We start from the raw sequence: 24,944 nt of genomic DNA, 5'->3' as shown, positions 1-24,944 counted from the left end.
CTCTGTAGGCAAGCAGTCCCAGGCTATAAGCTTCTGGGAGGAGGAAAACACACTTGCTAATGTTTGCATGCACTGATTCACAATCACTCATATTCAGATGCCCAAGCTTGGCCATCCCTCTTGAGCCTGACCCATAGGCTAATGGTTTTGCCAATTTACCATGAACCAATTGATCTTGGAGTCATTAACAGGCCTTGCTTATGTCAAAATACACATTTACTCGGGACTTGGCTCACTCTGGGCTTCCTTTGCTCCTTACACCTGTCTAACAGAATTGATGAGCTCCAGGTACAGTGAGAATTCTATCTTAAGAAATAAAGTGGAGAGGGATAGAGGAAGATATCCAATGTTGACATCTGCTCTCCACAGACACATATGCATATATAAACATGTGCATACACACAAAGAAAGTCAAGTCTACCTGTAGTGAGTTTATGTCTTTGGAGACTGAATAGCAAGGAAGTGAAGTGTAGCTCCCAGCACACAGGAGCCTTGCTGGGGAGTGTGGCTGTGGCAGCAGGGAACTGAAGAAATCAGGAGAGACTGGATCACTGTGGTCACAGAGATGGCATGCTTTACATCTTTCATGTTTACTCATTGTGTGTGCATCTGTATATGCTTGTGGGGTGGGGTGGGTAGATGCTTGTGCAGCAGTGTGCAAGTCAGGGGACAGTTTCACCTTCCACCATGAGGGGCCTGGGATAGAACTCAGGTCATCAGGCTTGGAAGCAGGTGCTTTTACCAGCCAAGCCGTTGCACTGGCTCAGAAATGGAAGTCTTCTGGTGGTGCTAGTTTATTGTTCTGATTGTGCAGAGGGCAGAAATGTAGCCCTCATCCTGAGACAGCCTTATTACTCTTCACTACTGAAGCAGTCCAAAGTCATCTGATACAGTCTCTGGCATGTGCCTTTGTTCTTTTAAGTGAAGTAAAATTGATATAGAGTACAGTGCAGTTTTTAATATTTAGTTCCAGGAATTGAAAACTATGTCTATATTTTTACTATTGTGTTTTTCCATTTTTGCACGTGTGTGTATTTGTGTGTGTGTGTGTGTGTGTGTGTGTGTGTGTGTGTGTGTGTGTGTGTGTGTGTGCTCGCACATGCATGCATGCATGAGGAAGCCTAAGGTTGATATCAGGAATCATCCTCTGTTGCTCTTCCACCTTATTCATGGAGGTGCAGAGTCTCAGTCAAATCCAGAGTTCCCTGACAAGACTGGTTTTATTAGCCAGCTCAGTGCAGATACATGGGGTATCTGCCTTCTGAGGTTGGGGTTATAACATGCCCACTGTCTTAGTTAGGATTTCTATTGCTGTGAAGAGACACCATGACCACAGCAACTCTTTTTTTTTAAAAGTACTTTTTTTTTTAGATTTTATTTATTATGTATACAGTTATCTACATGCATGCTTGCACACCAGAAGAGGTCACTGGATCTCATTACAGATGGTTGTGAGCCACCATGTGGTTGCTGGGAATTGAACTCAGGACCTCTGGAAGAGCAGTCAGTGCTCTTAACCTCTGAGCCATCTCTCCAGCCCACCACAGCAACTCTTATATAGGAAAACATTTCATTGGAGCTAGCTTACCGTTTCAAAGGTTTAGCCCATTATTGAGGAGCATGGCAGCATGTAGGCAGACATAGTGCTGGAGTGGTTGCTGAGAGTTCTATATTTTGATCCATAGGCAACAGGAAGTAAACTGTCTCTCACAATGGGCATAGCTTGAGCATATGAGACCTTAAAGCCCACCACCACAGTGACACACTTCCTCCAACAAGGCCACACCTCCTAATAGTGCCACTACCTATAGGCCAACCATTCAGACACATGAGTCCATGGGGCCCATACCTATTCAAACCATCACACCCACCCACTGGGCTCTTGGGGTCTGAACTCTAGTTGTTGTATTTTTGTGGCACTAACCACTAAGTCATTCATCTTCCCAGCCTGTGTGTGCATGTGTATGCAGGCTGTGTGTCATGATAATGAAGGTTGCTAGAGTTACTTTTCAGGGACTTGAAAGCCACTTTGGTTTAAAGCCCTCACTTTTCTCCTGGGTCTGCGTAGATGTCTGTTGGGTGAGTAAAACAAGGTGACAAAGCTGGGTGTTTCTGCATTTGTGTTGTGTCTGTCCCTTTGCTACCCTAACTTTTAGGTCAGATTGTAGACATGTCAGTCACTTAATATGTACTTGGGTATATTAAGTGGTAAAAATGCCTTGCACTTAAACTCCTCTAATCTTTCTTCTTTCTTCAAGCCAAAAGGTGTCAAGATAGGAGTGGCTGAGATATTTTCCAGGTTTCAAGCATGTGTGTCTAACCCAGGCCCAAGGGACATGTGTGCACTAGGAATGAACCCAATAGATAATCAGAAAGTTACTTAGGGAGCTGGATAAATGGCTCATTGGCTAAGAGTGCTTGCTGTTCTTGCAGAGGGCCTGGATTTGATTCTTATCACTACAGTTCCAGGAGATCTTAGGCTCTCTTTTGGCCTCTGTGGGTACTGCACCCATGTGATACATGCGCAGACAAGGAAGTGCACATAGATACACACGAATAATTTAAAAAAACTTACTAAAATCATTATGATTTTTTCTACTCTTTTATTCAACTTGGTTGGGCTGTTCTGCATGTCCTGGGAACTGAACCTTGGTTTTCTGCAAAAGCATCAAGGGCTTTTAGCTGCTGAGCCATCTCTCCATGCCTGAGTAAATTGTTTCCTTGATCTAACTACTCACCCTGATTCTTTGGGCTCTCTTTTTGAATGATGAATAGACAGGCTTGGTTTGGTAATGAGTTTCCTTTGCTGGGGTTGTTTAAGGCATTTCCTGAAGTAACTTCTGACTTACACTTAGAATGTAATGTTATGTTGCTATTTATTTATTTATTTATTTATGGAGGTCAGGGGACACCTCCCCTGTCAGTCTTTACCTTCCATCTCAGTTGAAACAGGGTATTTTGTGTTTCCTGCTTCTGGCCATTCTCTGCCTTTTATTTGCCTGTGGCTCTGGTTTTACAGACATGTACTACCATGCCAGGCTTTATGTGAGCTCTGGGGATTCAATCAAGTCTTCACACTTTCATGGCAAGGGCAAGCAAGTGCATTACCCTCTGAGCCATCTCCCCAGCTCCAGCCCCATAAGTTCTCAGTTGGAAGAGACAGGTGAACAAGAGAAAAACCAGCAGGAGTTTATGGCTAAGTGCATGCCATACATGTGGGATTCCTTGGGAGTGAAAAATTCCCAGAGAAGTGCCCAGACAAGGAAGAGGACTTTGGATTCTCAGGGGTGGAATCTTGTGGGCAAGGGAGGCCTGGTTGCTGAAGCTTTGCCCTATGGCACACTCTGATGCCCCCTGCAGGCTGATGAGGGACACAACAGTCTTCTAAGGTTGCTCCAGGAGAAAGGGTGTATAGGCTTTGTCTTAGGCAAACAGGGAGGGCAGAGAAATTAGGCACCAGCTTTTAGCTCCAAACAGTCCTTGTACCAGGTAGGCATATATTGGGGTGGCATGTTCTGGCCACCTCTAGTGCCAGTTACAGAGTGGCCTGCTTTTGCAAAGTCATCCCCCAGCACATTCGAAGTTTGAACTACAAACACATTTCTACAGTTATTTTCAAATTATTTTTAACATTTTATTTATTTTCTCTTTGTATGTGCACATGTTCATGTGGATGTCTGTAGCATGATTAATAACCTACCCAGAGACAGATATTGGGGTTCAGGCTTCAAGCTGGGGATCAGAAAAGCAAAGCAGAGCTGGCCACTAGCTCTTACTTCTACCTATGTTCAGATCAAAGGGGTGATCCTCAAATTGCTCCCAACTCCACTGCTCCTCAGAGTCACTCAAACTGCTATCCTTTCCTCAGTGTGACTAGAGACTAATTCTCAGACTGAATGCCTCTGCCTTTTATACCTCGCAAATCCTGGGATTAAAGGCATGAGCTCTGATTCACTCTCCGGTAGCCCAGGGTGGTGGTCTTGGACTCAGAGATCCATCTGCCTTTCTCCTGAGTCGTGAGATTAAAGGTGTGTGCTACCACTGCCTGATCTCTATAGCTCGGAGCTGGTGTTGCTTTCTGAATCCTCAGGCAAGCTTTAATAAATCATAAATAATATATCACCACACATACCAGCTTTCTTGTGCTTGTGTGTGCACATGTATGTACCAGTATGTGTGTGGAGGAGGAAGTCATTCTCCCTTTCTACCACGTGGGTCCCAGGGATTAAACACAGGTTGTCAAACTTGGTGACAGGTGCTTATACCTTCTGCTGAGCCATCTCCCATGTGTTTAAGTCTTCACAGGTGTAGAGGGCTCTAGTGTTTCTTGGCATCAATGCAGCAAGAGCGAGATGTTCTTGGTCAGGCACAATAGGATCCTCTTGAAGTCCTCGGGAATAAGATGTGATTTTCAAGTTGCTATGGTGGCACAGTGGTTTCCCTGGGTCACTCTGTTCTTTGCCTCCCAGGTACCACAGAACGTATTCATTCACAGTAACTGTTGGTTATCACTGTCCCCAACAGAATAGTCGTGCCTATCATAGCTAGATGCTCAGACCTGCCTGCTTGACCTTTCACCCGCCACAGCAGTGACATAACTCCTGCCTGTTTCTGTTGAGTATGTGGGGAAGTGTAGCTATGAAAGTAAACTAGGCGTGGCGGGGACATAACTTAGTTGGTAGAGTGCTGATCTGGCGTGCTCAAGGCCCTGGGTTCCATCCCAGACACTGTACAAACTGGACATGATGGTACACACGTGTAATCCTGGCACTCAGAGGTGGAGTGGGGAGGATCAGGAGTTCAAGGTCATTCTCAGCTACTTAGGGAGTTTGAGGCTAGCTTGTGTCACTGGAGACTTGGTTTCCAAAACAAACAAACAAACAAACAAACAAACAACCCCAAACAACAAAAACCCAGACCCTTTAGGGTGTGGACTCTTTTGAGCTTGTGGACTCTGTGTCCCAGCCTGTCTGATTTGAGGACCTAGAGAACGCTGAAAAGTTGATAGAGCCACATATTTGCATTTCTGAATTGTATACATAACAAAAGTTGTACAGTTTAACCTCCCTTTAGGGCAGAAATTGGTGGCATCCCCATTTTAAAAGTAAAGAAAGGAGGAACAAAGAAATCAGGAAGTATGGGGCTGAAAATATGGGAAAAAGAAATTAAGTAGCAGCCATGGCTCAGTTGCTACAGGGCTTGCTATGCAAGTACAAGGACCCGAGTTCAATTCCCCGGCACTCAGGAAAAGACACTGGGCATGGTGGGCACACACTTGCAATCTCAGAGTTTGGGGGACAGATGCAAGAGGATTCCAGGACTCGCTGGCCAGCCAGCATAGCCAACTTAATGAGTTCCAGACTAATGAGAGACCTGACTGAAAACCAGTTAGGCCTGTGAGATGGCTCAGCAGGTTAGAGTTTGCTAACTCCTCTACAAGGCTCCACACCTGAAGATCCTATAACCTCCCCAGTCAGCACCACTGGCTGGGGAACCAAGTGTTCCAATGTATTCAGACCACCGCAGGATCTCACTACATAGCCAGGGCTGTCCTTGACCAGGTGGTCCTCCTGCCTCGGCCTCCTAAGTACTTAGTCACACATTTTGATTATAGAAATACCATAATTCCTTATAAATGGCCAGTTTTCCAAAGTGGAATCAGAAGAGTACAGACACCAATCACATAGGTGAGAGGAGATTCCAGGTATTCTTTGATTTAGAAACATTTCAGTATTTTCTAAGATTTCAAATCCTACATCTCTGATGAGCTGTGATTAATGACCTTGTCCAGCTTTTGGGTTCTTGTGAAGCAGCCTGCTCTCCCCGAGACTGCACTACAGCCGACTACTATAAGACTTTTTTTTTCTTTTTTTCTTCTTTTATTTTTCTTTTTGGTGCATGTGTGTGCATGTCCACACTGGTATGTGTATGTGTGCCCCGATGTGAGTTTGTGTGCACATTGTGTGTGCAATTGTCTGTGGAGGACAGAGGGTGTCGGACCTCTTGGAACTGGGGTTACAGGCAGTTTTGAACCACCTGATGTGGGTGCTGGGAATGGACCCCTGGTCCTCTACAAGAGCAGTGTGCATATTTAACCACTGAGGTATCTCTCCAGCTTCTGTCCTCTTTGTGTTTGTTTGTTTGTTTGTTTGTTTGTTTGAGATAGGGCTCTCCTTGGTAGGCCTGGAGCTCACTGGCTAGGCTGGCTGCCCAAGATCCTCCTGGCTCCACTTCCCCAGTGCTGGGTCACTTGCATGCACAGCCACACACCTCTCTTTACATGGATGCCAGTTATTGAGCTTGGGTGATCATGCTTATGTGGCAAGAACTTTGCTGACTGAGCCATCTCTCCTAGCCCCAACATTTCCTTTTTATCTATGTATTTCTTTACATTAGAACACTACATTGGCTACAGTTAATAAACTGATGAACACACCACCATTGACTAAAGTTTATTCTAATTTCTTTTTTTTTGCCTATAAGTTTTTTTTTCTAATTTTATTATTGTTGTGTATAGTATGGTATGATGTGTTTGTACACTTGCCTGTGTGGCATCAAAGGATAAGTCTGTGGAGTCATTTCTCTTCTTTTGCCTGTACAAGGGTCTGGGGGTCATCTGGATTGTGTGGCCTCTTACTGGGCCCTTGGATGTCTGGTGTCCTTAGCTCCTCTTGGCTGTGACAGTTATTCAGACTTTGCATGCTCTGGCAGCCCTGAGGACTGGTTGGTTTATGGGAGGATTCCCATTGGTTAGAGTTTTCTGGGAAGTCTCTACATGGTTGTGGAGCTTTGGCTTCGACTTTGTGGAAGGAAGATCATGGAGACCCAGGCACCATCCTCACATCCTGTCGAGGCCACCTGCTTTCCCCGTGATCTGCTTGCTAGTGGGGACCCTGCCATGGGACATGCCGCTGTAAAGTTGTGCTCTCCCCTCTTTTTTATTATTTTATTTATTTATTTTTGGTTTTTCGAGACAGGGTTTCTCTGTGTAGCTTTGTAGCCTATCCTGGCACTGGCTCTGGAGACCAGGCTGGCCTCCAACTCACAGAGATCCGCCTGCCTCTGCCTCCCGAGTGCTGGGATTAAAGGCATGGGCCACCAACGCCCGGCTCTCCCCTCCTTTCAGGCTCTACTTTTGGTCTCCTTTTGAAACAGGGTCTGTTCTCAAACTGGCTGTGGAACTGAGAATGACCTTCAACATCTAATCCTCCTGCCTCTATCTCCTAAGTTTTTGAATAACAGGCATAGATCATTTCTCTTGATCTTTGCTGCACTAGACATCAAACCAAGAGCTTCACTCCTGCCAGGCAAGCACACCAGAAACTGAGCCCAGGCCCAGCCCCTGGGGCCCATCATTTGGAAGCTATTTCTGTGAAGTCCCCAGTTGAAGATCAGGGAGTTATTCCTCACTCCTGAGGGTGGGCTTTCTGTGTCGTTTGTATTAATAATGAGCTTAGCTTGCATTGTTGTAGCCCTGGTGTTTGGCTTTCGTTGGCATTCCTGGCATGGGTGCACATATGTACACATGCATGTGCGTTATTTAATTTTTGGTACAAGATGTTCCAGCCCACAGCCACCGAGTGTCATTAATTACCTACTTGGAGCCTTGATGCTCACAACTGCCAGGAAGGGGTGACAGTGTTTCTTCCTTCTCCAGAGTTTATGAGTGCCTGCCACACACCAGGGAAGATTTTTTAGATAGTAACGACACAGTAAGAAAAGCAGGTGTGGTCTCTGCCCAGAATTTGAAAAGACAGTCCATAGTATCTTAATCTTCGGGGATTTATGAATTAGCAGAGAATGGAGACATTTTGGGTAAACCAGTGTGGCTATAGCAACATCCAAGGAGCTAGTGCCCATGGAGCTGTCGGTGGACATGACAGTGAAGCTGAGATGCCATGAAAGGTGTACTGGTCATGGTCCCCTCTCCCGTCATTTCCACATGACAGTTGCATCAGAGCCAGCTCTTTACCTGATCACTTAGTTGTCTGGCTCAGGGCACACCGCCTGATTTGCCATTAGTGGCAAAACATTACATAGATTCCCTTTCCTTCTCTTCCCTCCTTTTCCCCACTGCCTTCCTTCCAACCTGTATACTATTTAGGTTTGTTTTGGTTTTTTGTTTTGTTTGTTTTCCGAAACAGGGTTTCTTTGTTTATCTTTGGAGGCTGTCCTGGAACCTGATTTGTAGACCAAGCTGACCTTGAACTCACAGAGATCCACCTGCCTCTGCTTCTGAGTACTGGGATTAAAGGCATGAGCTACCACTGCCCAGGTAATTTTTTACTATTTGTTTTTTAAAACTTCTGGAGAGACAGCTTAGAGGCTAAGGCCTCTTCTTGTTCTTCCAAAGGACACAAATTTGCACCCAGTACCCATGTTGGGCAGCTCACAACTGCCTAAAACTCCAGCTCCAAGAGATCCAACCCCACCCCACCCCCCATCCCGGCCTCTGCAGTCTCCTGAAGTCATGTGTGTATGCCCTACCCCCACACATTAATAAAAGCAAATCTTGAGAAAAATAATGTTGATTTATTTTTATGAGACAGGATCTCATGTAGCCCAGGTTGGACTTGAACTTTTCTGTGTAGCCAAAGATGACCCTGAAGTTCTAATCCCCCTGCCTCAACTTCCCCAAGTACTGGGATTATGGACATGTGTCACCATTCCCAGTTTATGCAGTGCTGGAATGGAAACCCAGGGCCTCATGTTTACACGTGTGTGTTCAGGTGCACACTTAGGTGAGCACACATTTGTATGGAGGCCTGAGGTCAATGTCTAATGCCTTTCCTTCATCATTCCCCACCTTCATTTTTTGAGAAAGGTCTGTCACTAAAGCTGAAGATCATTTATGGGAGTAGGATGGCAGCTGGTCTCCAGGGGTCCCTCTGGACCCCTCCCTCCCCCAGGGCTAGGGTTGCAAAAGTATACCACTATTCTCTGACATTTTCTGTGGGTCCTGGGGCTCCAAATCCAGATCTTCATGCTTATGAAGGAGCTATGTTTTCTGCTTGAGCCTTCTCACCATTCCCAGTAATCATTCTTTCAATTCATTCTGGATTCTCAGTTCATCCACTACCAGCTCAGCATCCCAGTGATGGTTTCCTTACAGTAGATGGCCCCTGGACTTTGATGCTACATTAGCTTCATTTTGTCTCATTTTTAAAATGAGTGTTCTGTAATTGGAGACGTGGTTCAGATGGGAGTGTGCCTGCCTGGCATGCACAAAGCCCTGAGTTCCATACTAGTAAACTCAGGAGGATCAGAAGCTCAAGGTCATAATTGGCTACATATGGAGTTCAAGGCCAGTGTGGGCTACATGAGGCCCTGCTTAAGGAAAGGAAAAGGGGGGAAGAATCTGGCCTGTGGGTCTTAGAGAACAGGACTGAAAGACTCGGCATCCTATTTGAATATTTTGTAATGAAAAATCATCATTCTCTCTTGCAGATGTCCCTTTGAGAACCAGCTTGCCACCGCCACTCAGAAATTACAAATATGGTAACTAATTTAAAAAAAATACATAATTTTGCATTATTTTTGTTGGTGTGAGTTCAAATGTGGTGTTCAAATATTAATTTACTATGAATTGAAGTTGCTTTGGAGGGGCAGGAGGCATAGCTTAGTGAAGAATGTGTGCTTAGCATGGGCAAGACTCCAGTTTGATCCTAGCACATATATATATGTATACATCAAGGGATCTACATACACTCATGGTCTATTATGCATGTGTGAGCCATTATTATTTTTATATCATTGATGTTTGCTTAGTATATGAATCAGAGATGCTTTTGAGGGTCTTTGACCATATATATATACATATATACACACATACACACACACACACACACACACACACACACAGAATCTGGAAGTTTGGTAAGGAATATAGGACTGTTAGTATGTGTGAAAGTCAATTGTAATTGTGTAGAGAAGTAGCATGCTTGTGAGGAATAGCATGCTTGGCAAAACTGTTTATAAATGAGGTTTCTTTTCTTTCAGAGAAGAAAAACAAATGAAAGGGGCCTAAGAATTAAGACAAGTCATTTAGGGTTGTGGATGTGGCTCCATCAGGAGATTGCACAGTTGTAGGAATCCCTGGGTTTCATCCCAGACATGAATAAAACTGAGAGTGTTGGTGCATCCTTATAATCCAGTGTACCAGTGCACACTCTTAATCCAGTGTGCTGGTGCACACTCTTAATCTGGTGTGTCGATGCCAGTGTGCTGGAATAATCCAGTGTGTTGGTTGATGCAGCTGTGTTGGTGCACACTGGTTGGTAATCCAGCAGTCAGGAGGTGAGACAGGAGAATCTGAAGTTGAAAGTCATTCTCAGCTACAAATGGAGCTCAAGGCTAACCTGGGTGCATCCGACCCTGTCTCCTAAGTGGTTTAGCATTTTTAATGCCAGCAACTTGAACATGCCTGCTTTATATGCTGCGATTAGTGACCTAAATAACAGGAGTTGAGGGTAGGGCTTAGTTGTTTGAATGTTTACCTTGTATGCACAGAGTCCTCAGTGAGACCCCTACTACTGCATAAAGTGAGTAGTCCCATAGCACCTGGGGGGTGGAGACAAGAGGATCCGAAGTGAAAAATCATCCTTAGGTATAAAGCTAGCTATAAAGGCCAGCCTGGGATACATGAGACCCTGTCTCAGATAGATAGAAGGTAGGTAGGTAGGTAGGTAGGTAGGTAGAGAGAGAGAGAGACAGAGACAGAGAGAGAGAGAGAGAGAGAGAGAGAGAGAGAAGGGTTGGTGAGATGGCTCAGCAGGTAAGAGCACCTGCTGACAATCCTGACAACCTGAGTTCAATCCTGGGACCCACACATAATGGAAAGAGAGAACTAAAATTCACAGTTACCTGCTGCCTTGGCACACATGTATGCACATATATAAACACACAAAATAAATAAAAAGTAAAAATACAGTAATAAATCCAGAGGCTATGTGTCATTATTTGTTATAAAGACCATCTAGTCCCCCATCCTCTGAGTGGCACTGAGCAAACTTGAATTTGAGTCCCTGCTGGAAAGTTACAATGCATCTAATAAATATTTCTGCTAATTAGCACAGACATTTGAAAGTGTAAATTTTTTATTACCTTAAGTCATTTTCCAGGGTGGCTTCTCATTCCATTCCCATCTAATAGGGCAACCAATGACCTACAATCTTTTGAAATCACAGTCTGCGTGTGCCTGCATTTTAATACCCAGTGTCTAATTGTGAGGTTGCAGAGGCAGCCAGGCAGGAGGCAGAGGCATTAAGTGGAAAGTACTTTGATTTATGAGACCTCAAGCATTTACATACTCAATATTGAAGCAGAGAAAGGAATAAAAAGCATGATTGAGGTAAATATGAAACTTCTCAATTGTGGCTTTCACAGTTTTTGAAGGAGAATGCCTTGAATAGTACCTCAAAATCTTAAGTTTAAATCCACCTGCAAATTACATATAGTTTCCCTTTTTGCATATTTTGTATGTGTATGTGTGTGAAGGCAAATGTGTATAAGGTCAGGTCTTTTAAAAGATAACTTTTAAAACAATGAAAGCAGAGCTGGGGAGATGTCAATGGCTCATTTGGTAAAGTGTTTGCTGGACAAGTTCAATCCCCAAAACCCTTATAAAACATGCTGGGCACAGTGGCACATGTTTGTAATCCCAGAGCTGGGGAGGTAGAGACAGGTGTGCTATTGGGGCTTGCTGGCCAGACCAGCCTAATGTAACCAGTGAGAAATTCTGTCTCAAAAATAAATGAGTAAGTACATAGATAAATAAATTAATTAATAGCAGGGTGGATGGCTCCTGGAAGGACAGTCAAAGTTGTCCTCTGGCCTACACACACACACACACACACACACACACACACACACAGCATACACACACAGTATACACTCATACACACACACACTTAATATATAAAGCAAGATAGTGTAACCATCGGAGACTCATTCTAGGTTGCTAAGTTTCAATGGGGTAGAAAATATGTCATCTAGATGACTCTGTCTCATTAACCTCCTTTCATCACAGCGCTTCTGCATATTCAGATGACCAGACAGGACATAGGGAGGAATTGCAGAAGCACTGGACCCTGACAGGTGTGGAGATGCTCTTTGGGTCCAGCTGAGGAACAGTCCACTGCTTTGGCTCACTTAGGAAAAGCTTGGTGCCAGCTTTTCACCTACCATGGTCACCTGGTGGTTGTCCGGCTTGTGGCAACAGAGCAGTGCACTGAGTTTGAAGGAGTGTTGAGGGCGCAGCATCAGGTTTCCCTTCTGCTGCAGGTCATTGGTTCTGTGCTGTTGGGTGAAGGGCCCACACCTGCAGCCACCAGTGTCTGTGATTTCTGAGACCCTTCTGCTATTTAATTATCATCTACAGCTGCTGATTGAGCGCTCTGTCCCAGGACTCAGCTGCCATGCATTTGGATACATAGTAATCCTGACTTGTCTACACTCTTATTAAGCCTTGTGTGTGGTTCTTTAGATTTTATTTATTTATTGTTTGTTTGTTTGTTTTGAGACCAAGTCTCTCTATGTAGCCCAGGCTGACCTGGAACTCTCTACGTAGACCAGACTGGCCTCAAACTCATAGAGATCTGCACATCTCTGCTTACTGAGTGCTGGGATTAAAGGTGCATGTCACTACACCCGGCTAGCCTGGTGTATTTTTGATGCAGTATGAAATTTAACAATGAGTGAGCTAGCACATTAAATGTTCCACAAATACACAATATTATTTTTTATTTTAAATATTTAGAACCCCATTTTCTCTGTTATAGTGATTATTGTACACGAGTGTTTACCTGTATGTGTGTGTTTGTGTTTGCCTGTGTATTTATGTGCATACTGTGTCCAGAGAAGCCAGAAGAGGGTATCAGATCCTCCATAATTGGGGTTATGACACGTGTGAGCTATCGTGTGTTCTGGGAACCAATCCTGCATCCTTAACTGCTGAGCCACTTTTACAACCCCATTTGTTTACATTTTTAAAGATTTATTTTTATTTGCATATGTGTCTCTGCGTGTGGATGTTATGTGTGTGTATTCCTGTGGAGGTCAGAGGAGAGCATTGGATCCCTTGAAGTGAAGTCACAGGTGATTGTGAGATACCCAGCATGGGTTCCTAGTCCTTTGAAAGAGCAGCACACACTCTTAACCCCAAGCCATTTCCTTAGCCCTGGGATAATATGTTATAAAATTTCATTTTTCAAGGAATTTTCATTAAGGAAAGATGTTTTAGTTAGTAAAGTGGTTTGTGGGATTTATTTATTTATTTTTAAAGATTTTATTTATTATGTATACAGTCTTCTGCCTGTATGCCAGCAGAGGGCACCAGATCTCATTCAAGGTGGTTGTGAGCCACCATTTGGTTGCCGGGAATTGAACTCGGGATCTCTGAAAGAACAGTCAGTGTGCTTAACCTCTGAGCCATCTCTCCAGCCCTGTGGGATTTATTTTTTAAGAAGTCAAAATAAGCATGTCTGTAATCCCAGTACTTGGGGAGCTAACAGCAGGAGGACCAGAAATTCAAAGACTAGCCTTGGCTACATAGCAAGTTCAAAACCAGACCAGGCAGCTTGAGACCCTTTTCAAACAAACAAACAGACATCAAAACCAGGCAAAAACAACAATAAAACAAACCATTCCAAAGTCAGAATGAGTGATGATCTCACTGTAGAAGAAGTGACATTTGTCTTTACTACCTTTGGTTTTGCCCATTTCTATTGAAGAGAAAAAATTTAGGTGAAAATTTCTGCTCACAACATTTTTTGTCCTGCTAAGAAAATGTAGCATCTCCTACTGTGGGTTTTCTGAACCCAACCTACTGAACCTACTGGAGCATTAGGGTCTGGAGATATTTCACAGCAGTTAGAGAACTTGTTGCTTTTGCAGAGGACCCAGGTTTGACTCCCAGCACAGACATGGTCACTCACAGCCATCCTTAACTACAGTTCCATGGGGACCAAATGCCTTTCTCTGACTTTTTTTTATTTAATCATTTTTTTATTTGAATTAGAAACAAGATTGATTTACATGACAATCCCAGTTCCCTTCTCCCTCCCTTCCTCCCCTACCACCCCCCCAACTAAAACCCTACCTATCACATACCCTTTCTTCTATTCTTCACCTGACTCAACCTTTCTGCTCCCTCATGACTTCTTTCTCTGACTTTTGATGGCACCAGGCATTTGCATGGTGCATATACATCCACTCATGCACACATAATAGAAAACAAATAAATATAAGATATGTATTTTGCATTAAGCAGTAGCTCATTTGGTAAAGCACTTATTTTGCACATATGAGGACCTTTGTTTGATGCCCAGGCACCCGTGCGAAAAATCTCATCCTGGTGGTGGGCTCTTGTGATGCCAGCACTGAGGTGGAGATAAGCAGATTCCTGGTGTGGGCTGGTTAGTCAGCTTTGCTGACTTGGAGAGTTCCAGGGCAGACCAGGTGAGGACTGAAGAGATGACTCAGTAGTTAAGAGCCCTGGACCTGGGTTCAATTCCCAGAACCCACATGGCAGCTCACAACTGTCTGTTACTCCAGTTCCATGGGATCTGTCACTCTCACATATTCATACATGAATGCAAAACACAAATGCACATAAAAATAACTAACAAAGATTGCAATAGACAATCGAAAGTTTAATCTTCTCTCTTGTGTGTTTATGTATATTTGTATGTGTACATATGTGTGGAAGACTGGACATATATGCAACTGTGTAGTGACATCTGGTATTTTCTTCTAGCACTATCCACCTTACTTATTTGTTTTGAGACAGGGTCTCTCACTGAACTGGGAGCTCACTTACTTGGCTGGACTTGGCCAGCAAATGAGCTCCAGGGCTCTACTGGTCTCCATCTCGCCAGTGCTGGGATTACAGGTGTGCGCCACTAAACTTGGCTTTTTTTACATTGGTCTTGGGGATGGACCTCAGGTCAGTCAGTACTTTACTGACTAATCCCTCTCCCCAGCCTGACTGTTGAAGTTAATGAGTAATTCACAGTGTATAAATGTGGTAGTTTGAAAGAAAATTGCCCCCAAAGGGTGGCACTGTTAGGAGGGGTGGCTTTGTTGGAGGAGGAATGTCATTATCGAGGCAGGCTTTGGGGTTTCCTATGCTTGGAATACCACCCAGTGAGTCAGTGCACTTCCTGTTGCCTCCAAGGTGTAGGACTCTCAGCTCTTCTTCCAACACTACACCTGCCTGCACGCTGCCATGTTCCCTGCCATGATGATAATGGACTGAACCTCTGAAACTGTAAGCAAGCCACCCCAATTAAATGTTTTCCTTTATAAGAGTTGCTTTGGCCATGTTGTCTCTTTATAGTAATGGAAACCTTAATTAAGACAGTGAGTGTTTACCTGCAGTGCATATGTGCACCATGTCCAAGCCTGGTGCCCAAGGAAGACAGACGAGCCACAAGTGCCCTTGCATAGTACCATTCTTCACTGGATGACAGACTTTATGATGATCTAGCTATGCTGAGGTGTGCTCAATAGACCTGGCTTTTCATTTAGATTCTTTTATTTACAATGTAAGCAGTAGAATGGAACTTAGTGGACTGTTGAGAGCTTATTCAGATAGAGCTGTGATCATAATACAGTAATTAAGTGGTTTAGGAAATGAAGTGGAGAACCAGATACTTTTAGAATTCATTATGCAGAATGCCTGCATCTGCTGTATAACCAGGGACTTATTATCTTAGAGTTAGAGGGGTCTGTAAAATGTTTTTAAATGCAAGGGCTTATATGGATTGTGGTTCCAGACAGAGTCCATAATGGTGGAGGAAGCATGGCAGCAGATGCCTGATCAGGTAGCTCAGAGATCATCACATCTTCAGCCACATGCAGATAGCAGAGAATTCAGGGTTCGAGTTTCACCCAAGTGTAGAGAAATAGTATGTGGCAAAAATGCGATAGGCCTGGTTTCAGCACAAGTAGTTCCAGAGTGGGGTTAGGTTCAAATGAAGCAGATTCAGTGGCTAAAATGCTTGTCTAACAAGCATAACTCTCTGAATTTGACTTCCTGTACCCACATACTAAGCTGGATGTGGTGGCACACAACCAAAATGCTAACTCTGGCAGGGCAGAGACAGGAAGATCCCTGGGACTCACTGCCAGCCAGTTGAACAGAGATGTGAATTCCAGGTTCTATAGGGTAAAAGGGGCGGAAGAAAAACATCTGATCCTGACTTGACCTCAGGACCAGAGCTTGAAATCACACCAGTCCCTGAGTTTGCCTCAGAGTCAGGCTGCAGAATTCCACCAATCCTTGAGATCTCTGAGCATGGAATCCCACCAATCCCTGAGATCCCTGGGCATGAAATTCCACCAATCCCTGAACTTGCCCCAGAATTAGGCTACAAAAACCCACCAATTCCAAGTCACCCTGGAAAAGCACCCCCCCCCACACACACACCCAAGAAACTGTACATAAACTCTGTACTTTGCTGCTTCTTCTCACCATAGAGGCAGCCACCCTCCTGGATTTTTCTTTCCCAATAAATCTTGCGTTAGATTTGTTGTGTGGTATGATATTTTTGCTCAAGAGAAGCCCAGCTGTATTAGAAATGTATACACAAAGTTATTAAACTTTCTCCTGAGATGAAGTGGAGCAGAACCGTTAATACTTTTGATAGGGAAACTTTCCGCTAGGTGAGCCCAGCTGTATCATTTCACTGGAACTGAGCAGAGATGTAACAACTTTCCTGGGGAAAACCTCCCCTGCAGCAGGAGCAGAGTTGTTACACTTGCACGGGGGAAACCTTTCCCTGGAACAGAGCTGTCAGCTGCAAAGCTTACAGTGACCTTGTGACTTTCCTTGGTTCCCAACTGCCAGGACACCTTTCCATCCAAGCTCCAACGCTTACAGGTACAGTGAAAGACTGCCTCTTAACAGTGGGTAGAGAGCAATAAGAGAAGACACCTGACATCAATCTCTGGTCTTCATGTGTGTGCACATACAAATGTGTATGCTATGTACCCATACATGCATGCATACACCCATACACACATGCATGCACACATGTGCAGGCACACAAGTGCACATATATACATAAAAACAATAACAATAACAGATATTGGTGTCTTGTGGGCATTGACATGCTCACCTGATACTGAGCCTAGAATGTTTGAGTTCTGAATGCACTTTTCCCATCCAATTATTTGACCTGCAGGCCTTGTAACTACCCCAAGGGATTAGGGATTTTTTTTTAAAGCTACTTTTCTTCATTTGTATCTTTTTTGAATTTAAAGCCTGGGTCTCACTTTGCAGCTTTGGCCAGAACTTTCTCTGTAGACCAAGCTGGTCTGCCTGCGATTAAAGGTATGCGCCACCAACACCCAACTTATGTCTTAATTTAAGATTTATATATGGATAGTTTAAAAGTTCACTCTTAGCTTTTAGTGGCTCCAGAAGATAAAAATGGAGTTTTGCGTTTGCTGTTTAGACTTCTAGTTCTGCCCCACTGTTATATGTCAAAGGCCTAAGCTTTGAACCCACATGGGCAGGCCTGACCCACAGGCCTCATGAAGCTCAGTACAAAAGTGACACTGTTGTGCCAGGTTTGCAGAATCCCAGAGACTAACCCAAGGAGTCGATACTTCTGATGCAAAAGCAAAAAGTTACTTTTTATTGTTCAAGCTGGCCAACTTGGATCCTATTCCATGGTGGGCAAATGAGATGCCAGCCAGCCAAAAAGAGAAGCTTTTAAAGGGAAAAAGGGAAGGGGGAGTCCTGAGACCGAAAATCTCAGTTCACAAGGTTCTGAACCATACAGGGTTGTCATGAAACGAAGGGCCTTGAAGAAGGCAGTAACTATCACCTGGCTAGGTAAAAATTAATTGGCACTTCTGTGGGCTAGGGGCTTATGACCGGAGTACATCCTGCAATCCAAAAGTTTTAGTTTTATGACTGGTAAGTCAAGAGGCTATCTGGTTCCCAGTCTTCTCAAGGCAAAGGGGTAGGAGCAGATGTTGCTGCAGCTGCTCGTGGGTTTGAGCTTCTGTTCTCTCTTTGTCACAGCCTAAACTTTTATGTCTTTTAGTTATTAATTTTTCCATCACAACACTTAAAACGTTGCAAAGTTTTCTGTGATTTGTTTTTGGTAATTCAGTGGTTCCTGGTTATGAACTTTGTAGATGACAGTTTTGTATCACTCAATGTGAAAAGTTTGTACACCTATCAATTTAAAGTATTTTTTTTTAAGATTTTATTTATTTATTATGTCTTCTGCCTGTATGCCAGCAGAGGGCACCAGATCTCATTCAAGGTGGTTGTGAGCCACCATGTGGTTGCTGGGAACTGAACTCAGGACCTCTGGAAGAACAGTCAGTGCTTTTAACTGCTGAGCTATCTCTCCAGCCCGATTTTAAAGTAACTTTGTATATCTTTCTCCCTCTCTTTCTCCCTCTCTGTTCCTCTCTCTTCCTTTCCCTCCTCTCCTGTTTCTCCCTGTGGTCCCTCCTTCCTCCTGCTAGGACCTCCATATGCCAGGTGAGTAGTCCATTACTGAGTTCACTTCTGGCCTCCTATACTTTGAATAATTTGCTAACGTGCATTTTCTTTTATAGTAGGACGGATTTTAAATAGGTATGTTTGTAAAGAAAGGCTTTCAGTTTTTCCAGTTTCTTCATTTAATAATCACAACAGAGGTTTTAGATAAATCTGTGAACAAAGAACTTTTTTTTTCTTTCAGATACACTAAAGATTCTTCATCAAGCTCACAAAGCAAAGGTGTGTCTGTGGGTGGGGTATCTAGTAAGTGGGTTATCTGGTGGGTGGGGTTTCTGATGAGTGCGGTTTCTGCTACACTAGTTTCACCAGTGTTGCTAGAATTAGGAGTAAGCAAATGGACACGTGTACCTAAAATCTCTCCTATTTTAGGAATTATTTGTGGGGGGATTACTTTCTACAGTTTCCCTTCCCCATTAAAGGGAAAAAAGTAGGGACTGGGATATGGCTCAGTCAATAGCTTTTACCTTACAGGCGTTGGGACCTGAGTTTGGTTTCCCAGCACCCAGGTAAAAGTCAGGTACAGTGGTGCATACCTGTGATCCCAGAACTAGGAAGGTGGAGACAGGAGGCTTCCTTGAGCCAGGATCAAGGTCTTAAGGCTTGCCCTCAGGTGCCTTCCCCTCTGAGCCATCTCACTGGCTCTCCCAGACAAGTTTTTGAGTGAAGTATTGATTTATGAATTGATTTCATTTTATTCTTGTTTCAAGTCATTGATGCCATTGTAAACTCAAGCTTTCAGATAAATATGTGTCACAGATGACACAGGGCAAGTGGCTGAGAGTGCCAGTTGGTTTCAGGTTAGGGACTTAGTAACATTTATTGCATGTGAAAATTTGACAGTGTCTCAAAATATTGTGCTCACACACATCTGAGGCTGCATGTGGGACCTGCTCCTTTTATGACTACCAGAACATTCTACCATAGTCTGACCACAGACTTCATCCGTGGAGTGTTTTCATTCTGATTTCTAAATAGTAGGGAAGACAAGGTATGGTTTTGTTTTGTTTTATGTTTTATTAATTACTTTTCTCTCTGACAAAAGTGGCTTAAGAGAGAGAGAGTTATTTATTTATCATTTTATATTCTGTAGTCCATCATGGAGGGGAAAGCATGGCATTTATAATAAGAAGCAGAGAGAACCACCAATGCTGGACTCAGCACCCTGCTGTGTGTATATGTGCATATGTGTATTGCAGTGGCCAGCAGAGAGTGTTGTGTGTCATGCTCTATCACTCTCTACCACACTCCCTTGAGACAGGATCTCTCACAGAGCCTAGAATTAGACTGGCAGCCAGTAAACCCCAGCAACTGCTGTCTACACTCAATATAGTACTAAAGTCACAAGCACCCTCAGCTTTTTGAGGGTACTTGGGATTTGAACTCACATCCTCATGCTTGCACAGAAAATGCTCTTACTTAGTAAGCCATTTCTCCTGCCATACATCCATATTTTTAAGAGGAAAAAAATACTTTAGAAGATGCACATGATACATTTCTTTTTGCACAGCAAAATTTACTGGCACATATCCACATGTGTGACATATACATCAATGATGTCAGGAAGCACACATGGCCAGGTACGGTTTCTGCAGAGGACAGCTCAGTAGCTGGGGCATAGGGGTAGGTGGCTTTGCAATTTTCATTCTCTGTGTTCGTGGGGAATTTTGTATTTAGATTCTGTGTTCTAAATGAATTTTTTCTTTCCTCCTCCTCCTCCTCCTCCTCCTCCTCCTTTTTCCTCTCTCCCTCCATCCCTCCATCCCTCCCTCCCTCTCTCTCTTTTGGGAATGTAATGGCCCTCTGTACTAAGTGATGTTCATGATCTATGGAACATGGCCTCTGGCTTGTGGGGCTTCTGTTTGGCAGTGGGGAAACCTTTCAGTGGAGTCTATCTTAGATATATTCTAGAATTAGGGTAGACTGGACTTGGGGAACAGTTCCATCAGTAAAGTGTTTGCCCTGCAAGAAAGTCCAGGTGTAATGGCAAGCACTGTAATCAGCACTAGGGAGGCAGGACAGGCAGATCCTCAGGTTCATGTCAGCTAATCAGTGAGTTCTAGGTTCAGTGAAAGACCCTATCTTAGTGTTTCTATTGCTGTGAAGAGACACTATGACCACTGCAACTCTTAAAAGGAAAACATTTAATTGAAGTAGAAGCTTATAGTTCAGAGGTTCTGCTCATTATCATCATGGTAGGACATGGCAGCATGCAGGCAAACATGGTGCTAGAGAGGTAGCTGAGAGTTCAATATCTTACAGGCAACAGGAAGTGAACTGAGACACTGGGTGTGGCTTGAGCATATATGAGAACCTCAAAGCCTGCCTCCATAGTGATACACTTCCTCCAACAAGGTCACACCCACTCCAACAAAGCCACACCTCATGGTAGTGCCACTCCCATTGGTGACCATTTTCTTTCAAACCAACAAAGACCCTGTCACAAAAAAATACAATGGAGTAGAGATTGAGCAAGCCACCCAACATTGACTCCTAGCCTCCCATTACACACATACCCATGCACTCATATGCACACAGGTACATGGAACTAGAGTATACTACTAAACAGCTGAATTCTGATTGGCAGGTGGTGCCGTGTGCCCAATTCACAGTAACTTCCAGGTGTTATTCAGGGGAGACAGCAATTCCTAAATTGTCTCCCAAGACATCCAACTAGATTTGCAAATATCACTGGAGAACAAACATCCACCGCCACTCCAAATCACATGGAAATATGACAGTTAATAAGACACAGGCTGAAATCCTTGTCAGCTTGGATATGTGCTCTTGGGACCACTAAGGCCAAGTTGCTTCTCTCAGAAGTCACATTGTCAAGAGTGTGTCTTCAATTCCACCTCTGATGAGCCACGTGCCCTGGGCCTGCATTTTTGCTTTCCTCCCAGGTTCTTGTGTTGATGATGCAACATGATGACAGCAGACAGCAGTACTGAGGGTCCAGTTGGATCATCGCACATCCTCCTTAATTAATACTAGGGAAAGAGGAAACTGCGCTCACTTCCCCTTCTGTAGTTGCAACACTGTAGAGGTTTGCAGTGTTGCGTGCACAGAGGGAACCTGCCTTGGAACTCTTGTAATTCCAAAGCCTGTTTGTAGCATTGTCTACAATGTAACTTAAAGTGTTGGCACTTAATAGGTCCACATTCTGCATCTTCTCTGTTATCTCCTTACCATAGTAGAATTTAACATACTTAGATTATTGTTGAGGCTCCACGTAACAGCTCTTTGTGTGTGTATGTATGTGTGTGTGTGTTATGTGCATCTTCATGGGTGTGTACACAGGTACATGCTGGGTGTATGCATAGAGAAGCCAAAAGTTGGTGTTGGGTGTTTCCCTCTATTGTTATTCACTTTACTTTTTAAAATATTTGTTTGTTACTTGCGTGTGGCCATGTGAGTGTGTGAGGATGCCTGTAGGTCTAGAGGAGAGTCTTGGTTCCTTTGGAGCTAGAGTTATTGCTGTTGTGAGCTGTCTGACATGGGTTCTAGGATCTAAACTCCAGTCTTCATGATAGAGCAGTGAGCTCTAACCTCTGAGCCATTTCTCCAGCCCCATCCACATTCCTTTTTGAGACAGGGTCTCTCATTGGGCCTGGGACTTGCTGTTTGATTAGACTGGCTGGCCAGTGAGTGTTAGGGATCCTTCTGTCTCCACTTCCCCAGCACTGGAATTACATAGCATGGGATTCCAAATGCAGGTCCTTGTACTTGTAGGGTGAACACTTTCCTGACTCAGCTGTTTCCGCATCCCTTCCAAGCACCACTCTCAGGTCTTCGGGACATCTTGGCCAAGCATACTGATCAAGTGGGGATTCTTTCCTTCTAGACAAATGAGCTTGTGTTGGGTTTGGAGGACGACGACACACTCCTGCTGAAGGAAGACAGAACGCTGAAGGACTCAGGAATAGGTGAGAAGGACTGGAGTGGATGGAGGGGCACTGGATGATATAGTATCTGGAAAATCTCCCAAAGCAAAGCCACTGTGCTGAGACCACTCTGCGTTCCGATCATTTGACCGAGGGCACTGGAATTCACTCTGCATATGTGCAGAATGCAAATAGTTCTTTAAAGGTTTGTTCAGAACTCTGGTGAGGGTCATTTCAAATGACTGACAGACTATTAGTACAATAACTGCCAACTGTCATCAGCACTATTGGAGAGAATTGGACCTAGTGGAACTAATGTAGAATAATGAAATGAGATGTTGTTTGTATAACACGAAGCATAACTTCTGATAGTCACTCAAGACTCTCAGGGCCAGACAAGCAGTGGAATTTAAACTATAAGCCTGGTGTTTACAGTGGGGAAATTACCTGATTTAGCCTTTCATCCTAGAATGTACGTTCAGTTCCATTTGAAAGAAAATGCTGTGTGGCCCATCTCCTGGCCATTAGATGTCAGTGTTAGTCTACTTACATCTTCAATATGTGCATGAATATGAGCAGGAGTTCTGAGCAGAAGGCTCATGCTGCCTGTGGCGCACCTCTCTGGTTAGAGAACAGGTAGTGTCACAGTGCACACTTCCTCCTTAAGTCCCCGTGTACAGTAGGTAAGAGACATGGACAGTGAGGGCTGCCCTGGGAAGCCTTATGGCTTTGTTGTTGTTTTGGACAGGTGTTCTGTTGAGTCACTTTTGCCACATGTCAGGAATTCACTGTTGAGGGATTCACTTTGTTTATGTGAATTCCTGACAGTGACCTTTCATTGAAACAGGATTTAAAATAACAGGTCAGGGGGCTAGGGAGATGGCTCCGTGAGCTTGCTGTGCAAGCAAGCACGAGGACCTGAATTTGATCCACAGCACCTTTGTAAAACAGCTGAGTGTGGCCATGTGTGCACCTGTAACCTCAGCAGGGTGGGAGGTGGAGATAGGAGGGTCTCTCTAAGGCTTGCTAGCTGCCAGCTGCTACAGATTTGGTGAGAGACCCTGCCTCAAGAAAATAAGATGGCAAGCAGGACAACAGATGTCCTCTTTTGACCTCTGTGTGCATAGACTCTTACATCTGCATGGGCACTTATACACACACACACACACACACACACACACACACACACAAATAAATAAATGTTGGGCTATGAAATCATAAACTTGATCTCTGTATTAAGTCTTCATAATTTGCTACAATTAGTGCCTGTTTATATTATTAATATAGTACATTTATTGTTATTAAAATAACAATATTATGAATTGTGCACAGGAATTGTTTTCTCCGATGCTTATATCATTTTCTGTAACTTCCTCCAGGATCAAGTTCCCTGGAAGTAAATCAAATTTGGGACTATTTATAGTGATTCTTTCTTGGCATCGGAGTGCATGTCCTGGCATAGGGGAGGTAGAGGCTGGAGAATCGTGAGTTTCAGGTCATCCTGGGTTACATAGCAAGTGCAAGACCAATCTAAACTATCTGCTGAGAGCTGCCTATAAATATATAAATAAATAATGAATTAATGTTTTGCTGTTTGGAAAAAGTCATCCACCAAATAGGTATTGAATGTTTATTTTATGTTAGTGAGAGATGATTTTTAACTTGACACTTGGTATATCAAAAGCAGCTTTTATAGCTAGTGGCACTTGTCTAATTGAGACTTCTCAAACCTAGATGAAGCCTGGCTTGCTTTAAAAGTCTACACCAAAATGAACATTATAGACTGTTTTTGATGTTGGAATGGATAGGTAGCTCAGTGAAAAACAATATAAAATCCAATGCAAATTGTAAAAAGACTGTGAGATAATAAAGTTGACATCTTGCAAATAAATGAATTAGCCAAAAAACCATGTGATATTCTAGGAAATAAATTACAAATCTTTAACTCAATTAAATCTTTAACTTAATGAAACTCAAATCTTTCAACTTAATTAAAATTAAGATTTTAATTTAAATCTTAAATTTCTTTAAAAAAGAAATTCTAGATGAATTAATGTTACAATGAAAAAATAATTTTAAAGTATTTTTTCTTGCTGGGTATAGTGGCACTTGCCTTTAATCCAAGTACTCTGGAAGTGCTGTGGATCTCTGTGAGTTTGAGATAGCCTGGTCTACAGAGTGACTTTCAGGACAGACAGCCAGAGCTACACAGCGAGACCCTGTTTCAGAAACCAAATTTATACTTATTTTTTGTACACATCTATGCATGTGTGTGGATGGCCAGATGTGTATGTACCTTGGTAACCGTATGGAGGTCAGAGGACAACCTGTGAAAGTTGATTCTCTCCTCCCATCATGTGGGTCCCAGGGAATGGAACTTAGGACTTCTGGCTTGGCAGCAAGTGCCTGTACCAGTTGAGCCATCTTGTCATCTAATAAAAACATGAGTTCATGACCTCAGAGGAGAGGCTTTAGAGGGGAAAAGGTATAATATGACCCTGAAAATGGTAGAGACTGTGTTGACTGGTCTTGTGCCC

General features: G+C 43.6%; 1 protein-coding gene across 3 annotated transcripts in view; it reads left to right on the top strand.

The window, feature by feature from the left end:
- C5H2orf76 (chromosome 5 C2orf76 homolog) overlaps positions 1–24,944 on the top strand; it is a 63,168-nt gene that overhangs the window by 27,710 nt on the left and 10,514 nt on the right. For all 3 annotated transcript variants that reach the window (XM_027417791.2, XM_027417789.1, XM_027417790.2), the window contains 3 exons: positions 9,448–9,498; positions 18,708–18,745; positions 22,368–22,449. In XM_027417791.2, coding sequence (XP_027273592.1) covers positions 9,448–9,498; positions 18,708–18,745; positions 22,368–22,449 — 171 coding nt within the window. The remainder of the gene's footprint in view (positions 1–9,447; positions 9,499–18,707; positions 18,746–22,367; positions 22,450–24,944) is intronic.

The sequence above is a fragment of the Cricetulus griseus genome, chromosome 5 (genome assembly GCF_003668045.3).
Source record: "Cricetulus griseus strain 17A/GY chromosome 5, alternate assembly CriGri-PICRH-1.0, whole genome shotgun sequence".
Taxonomy (NCBI): Eukaryota; Metazoa; Chordata; class Mammalia; order Rodentia; family Cricetidae; genus Cricetulus; species Cricetulus griseus.
The sequence above is the reverse complement of the archived record's forward strand: the minus strand, read 5'-3'. Positions and strand labels throughout refer to the sequence as shown.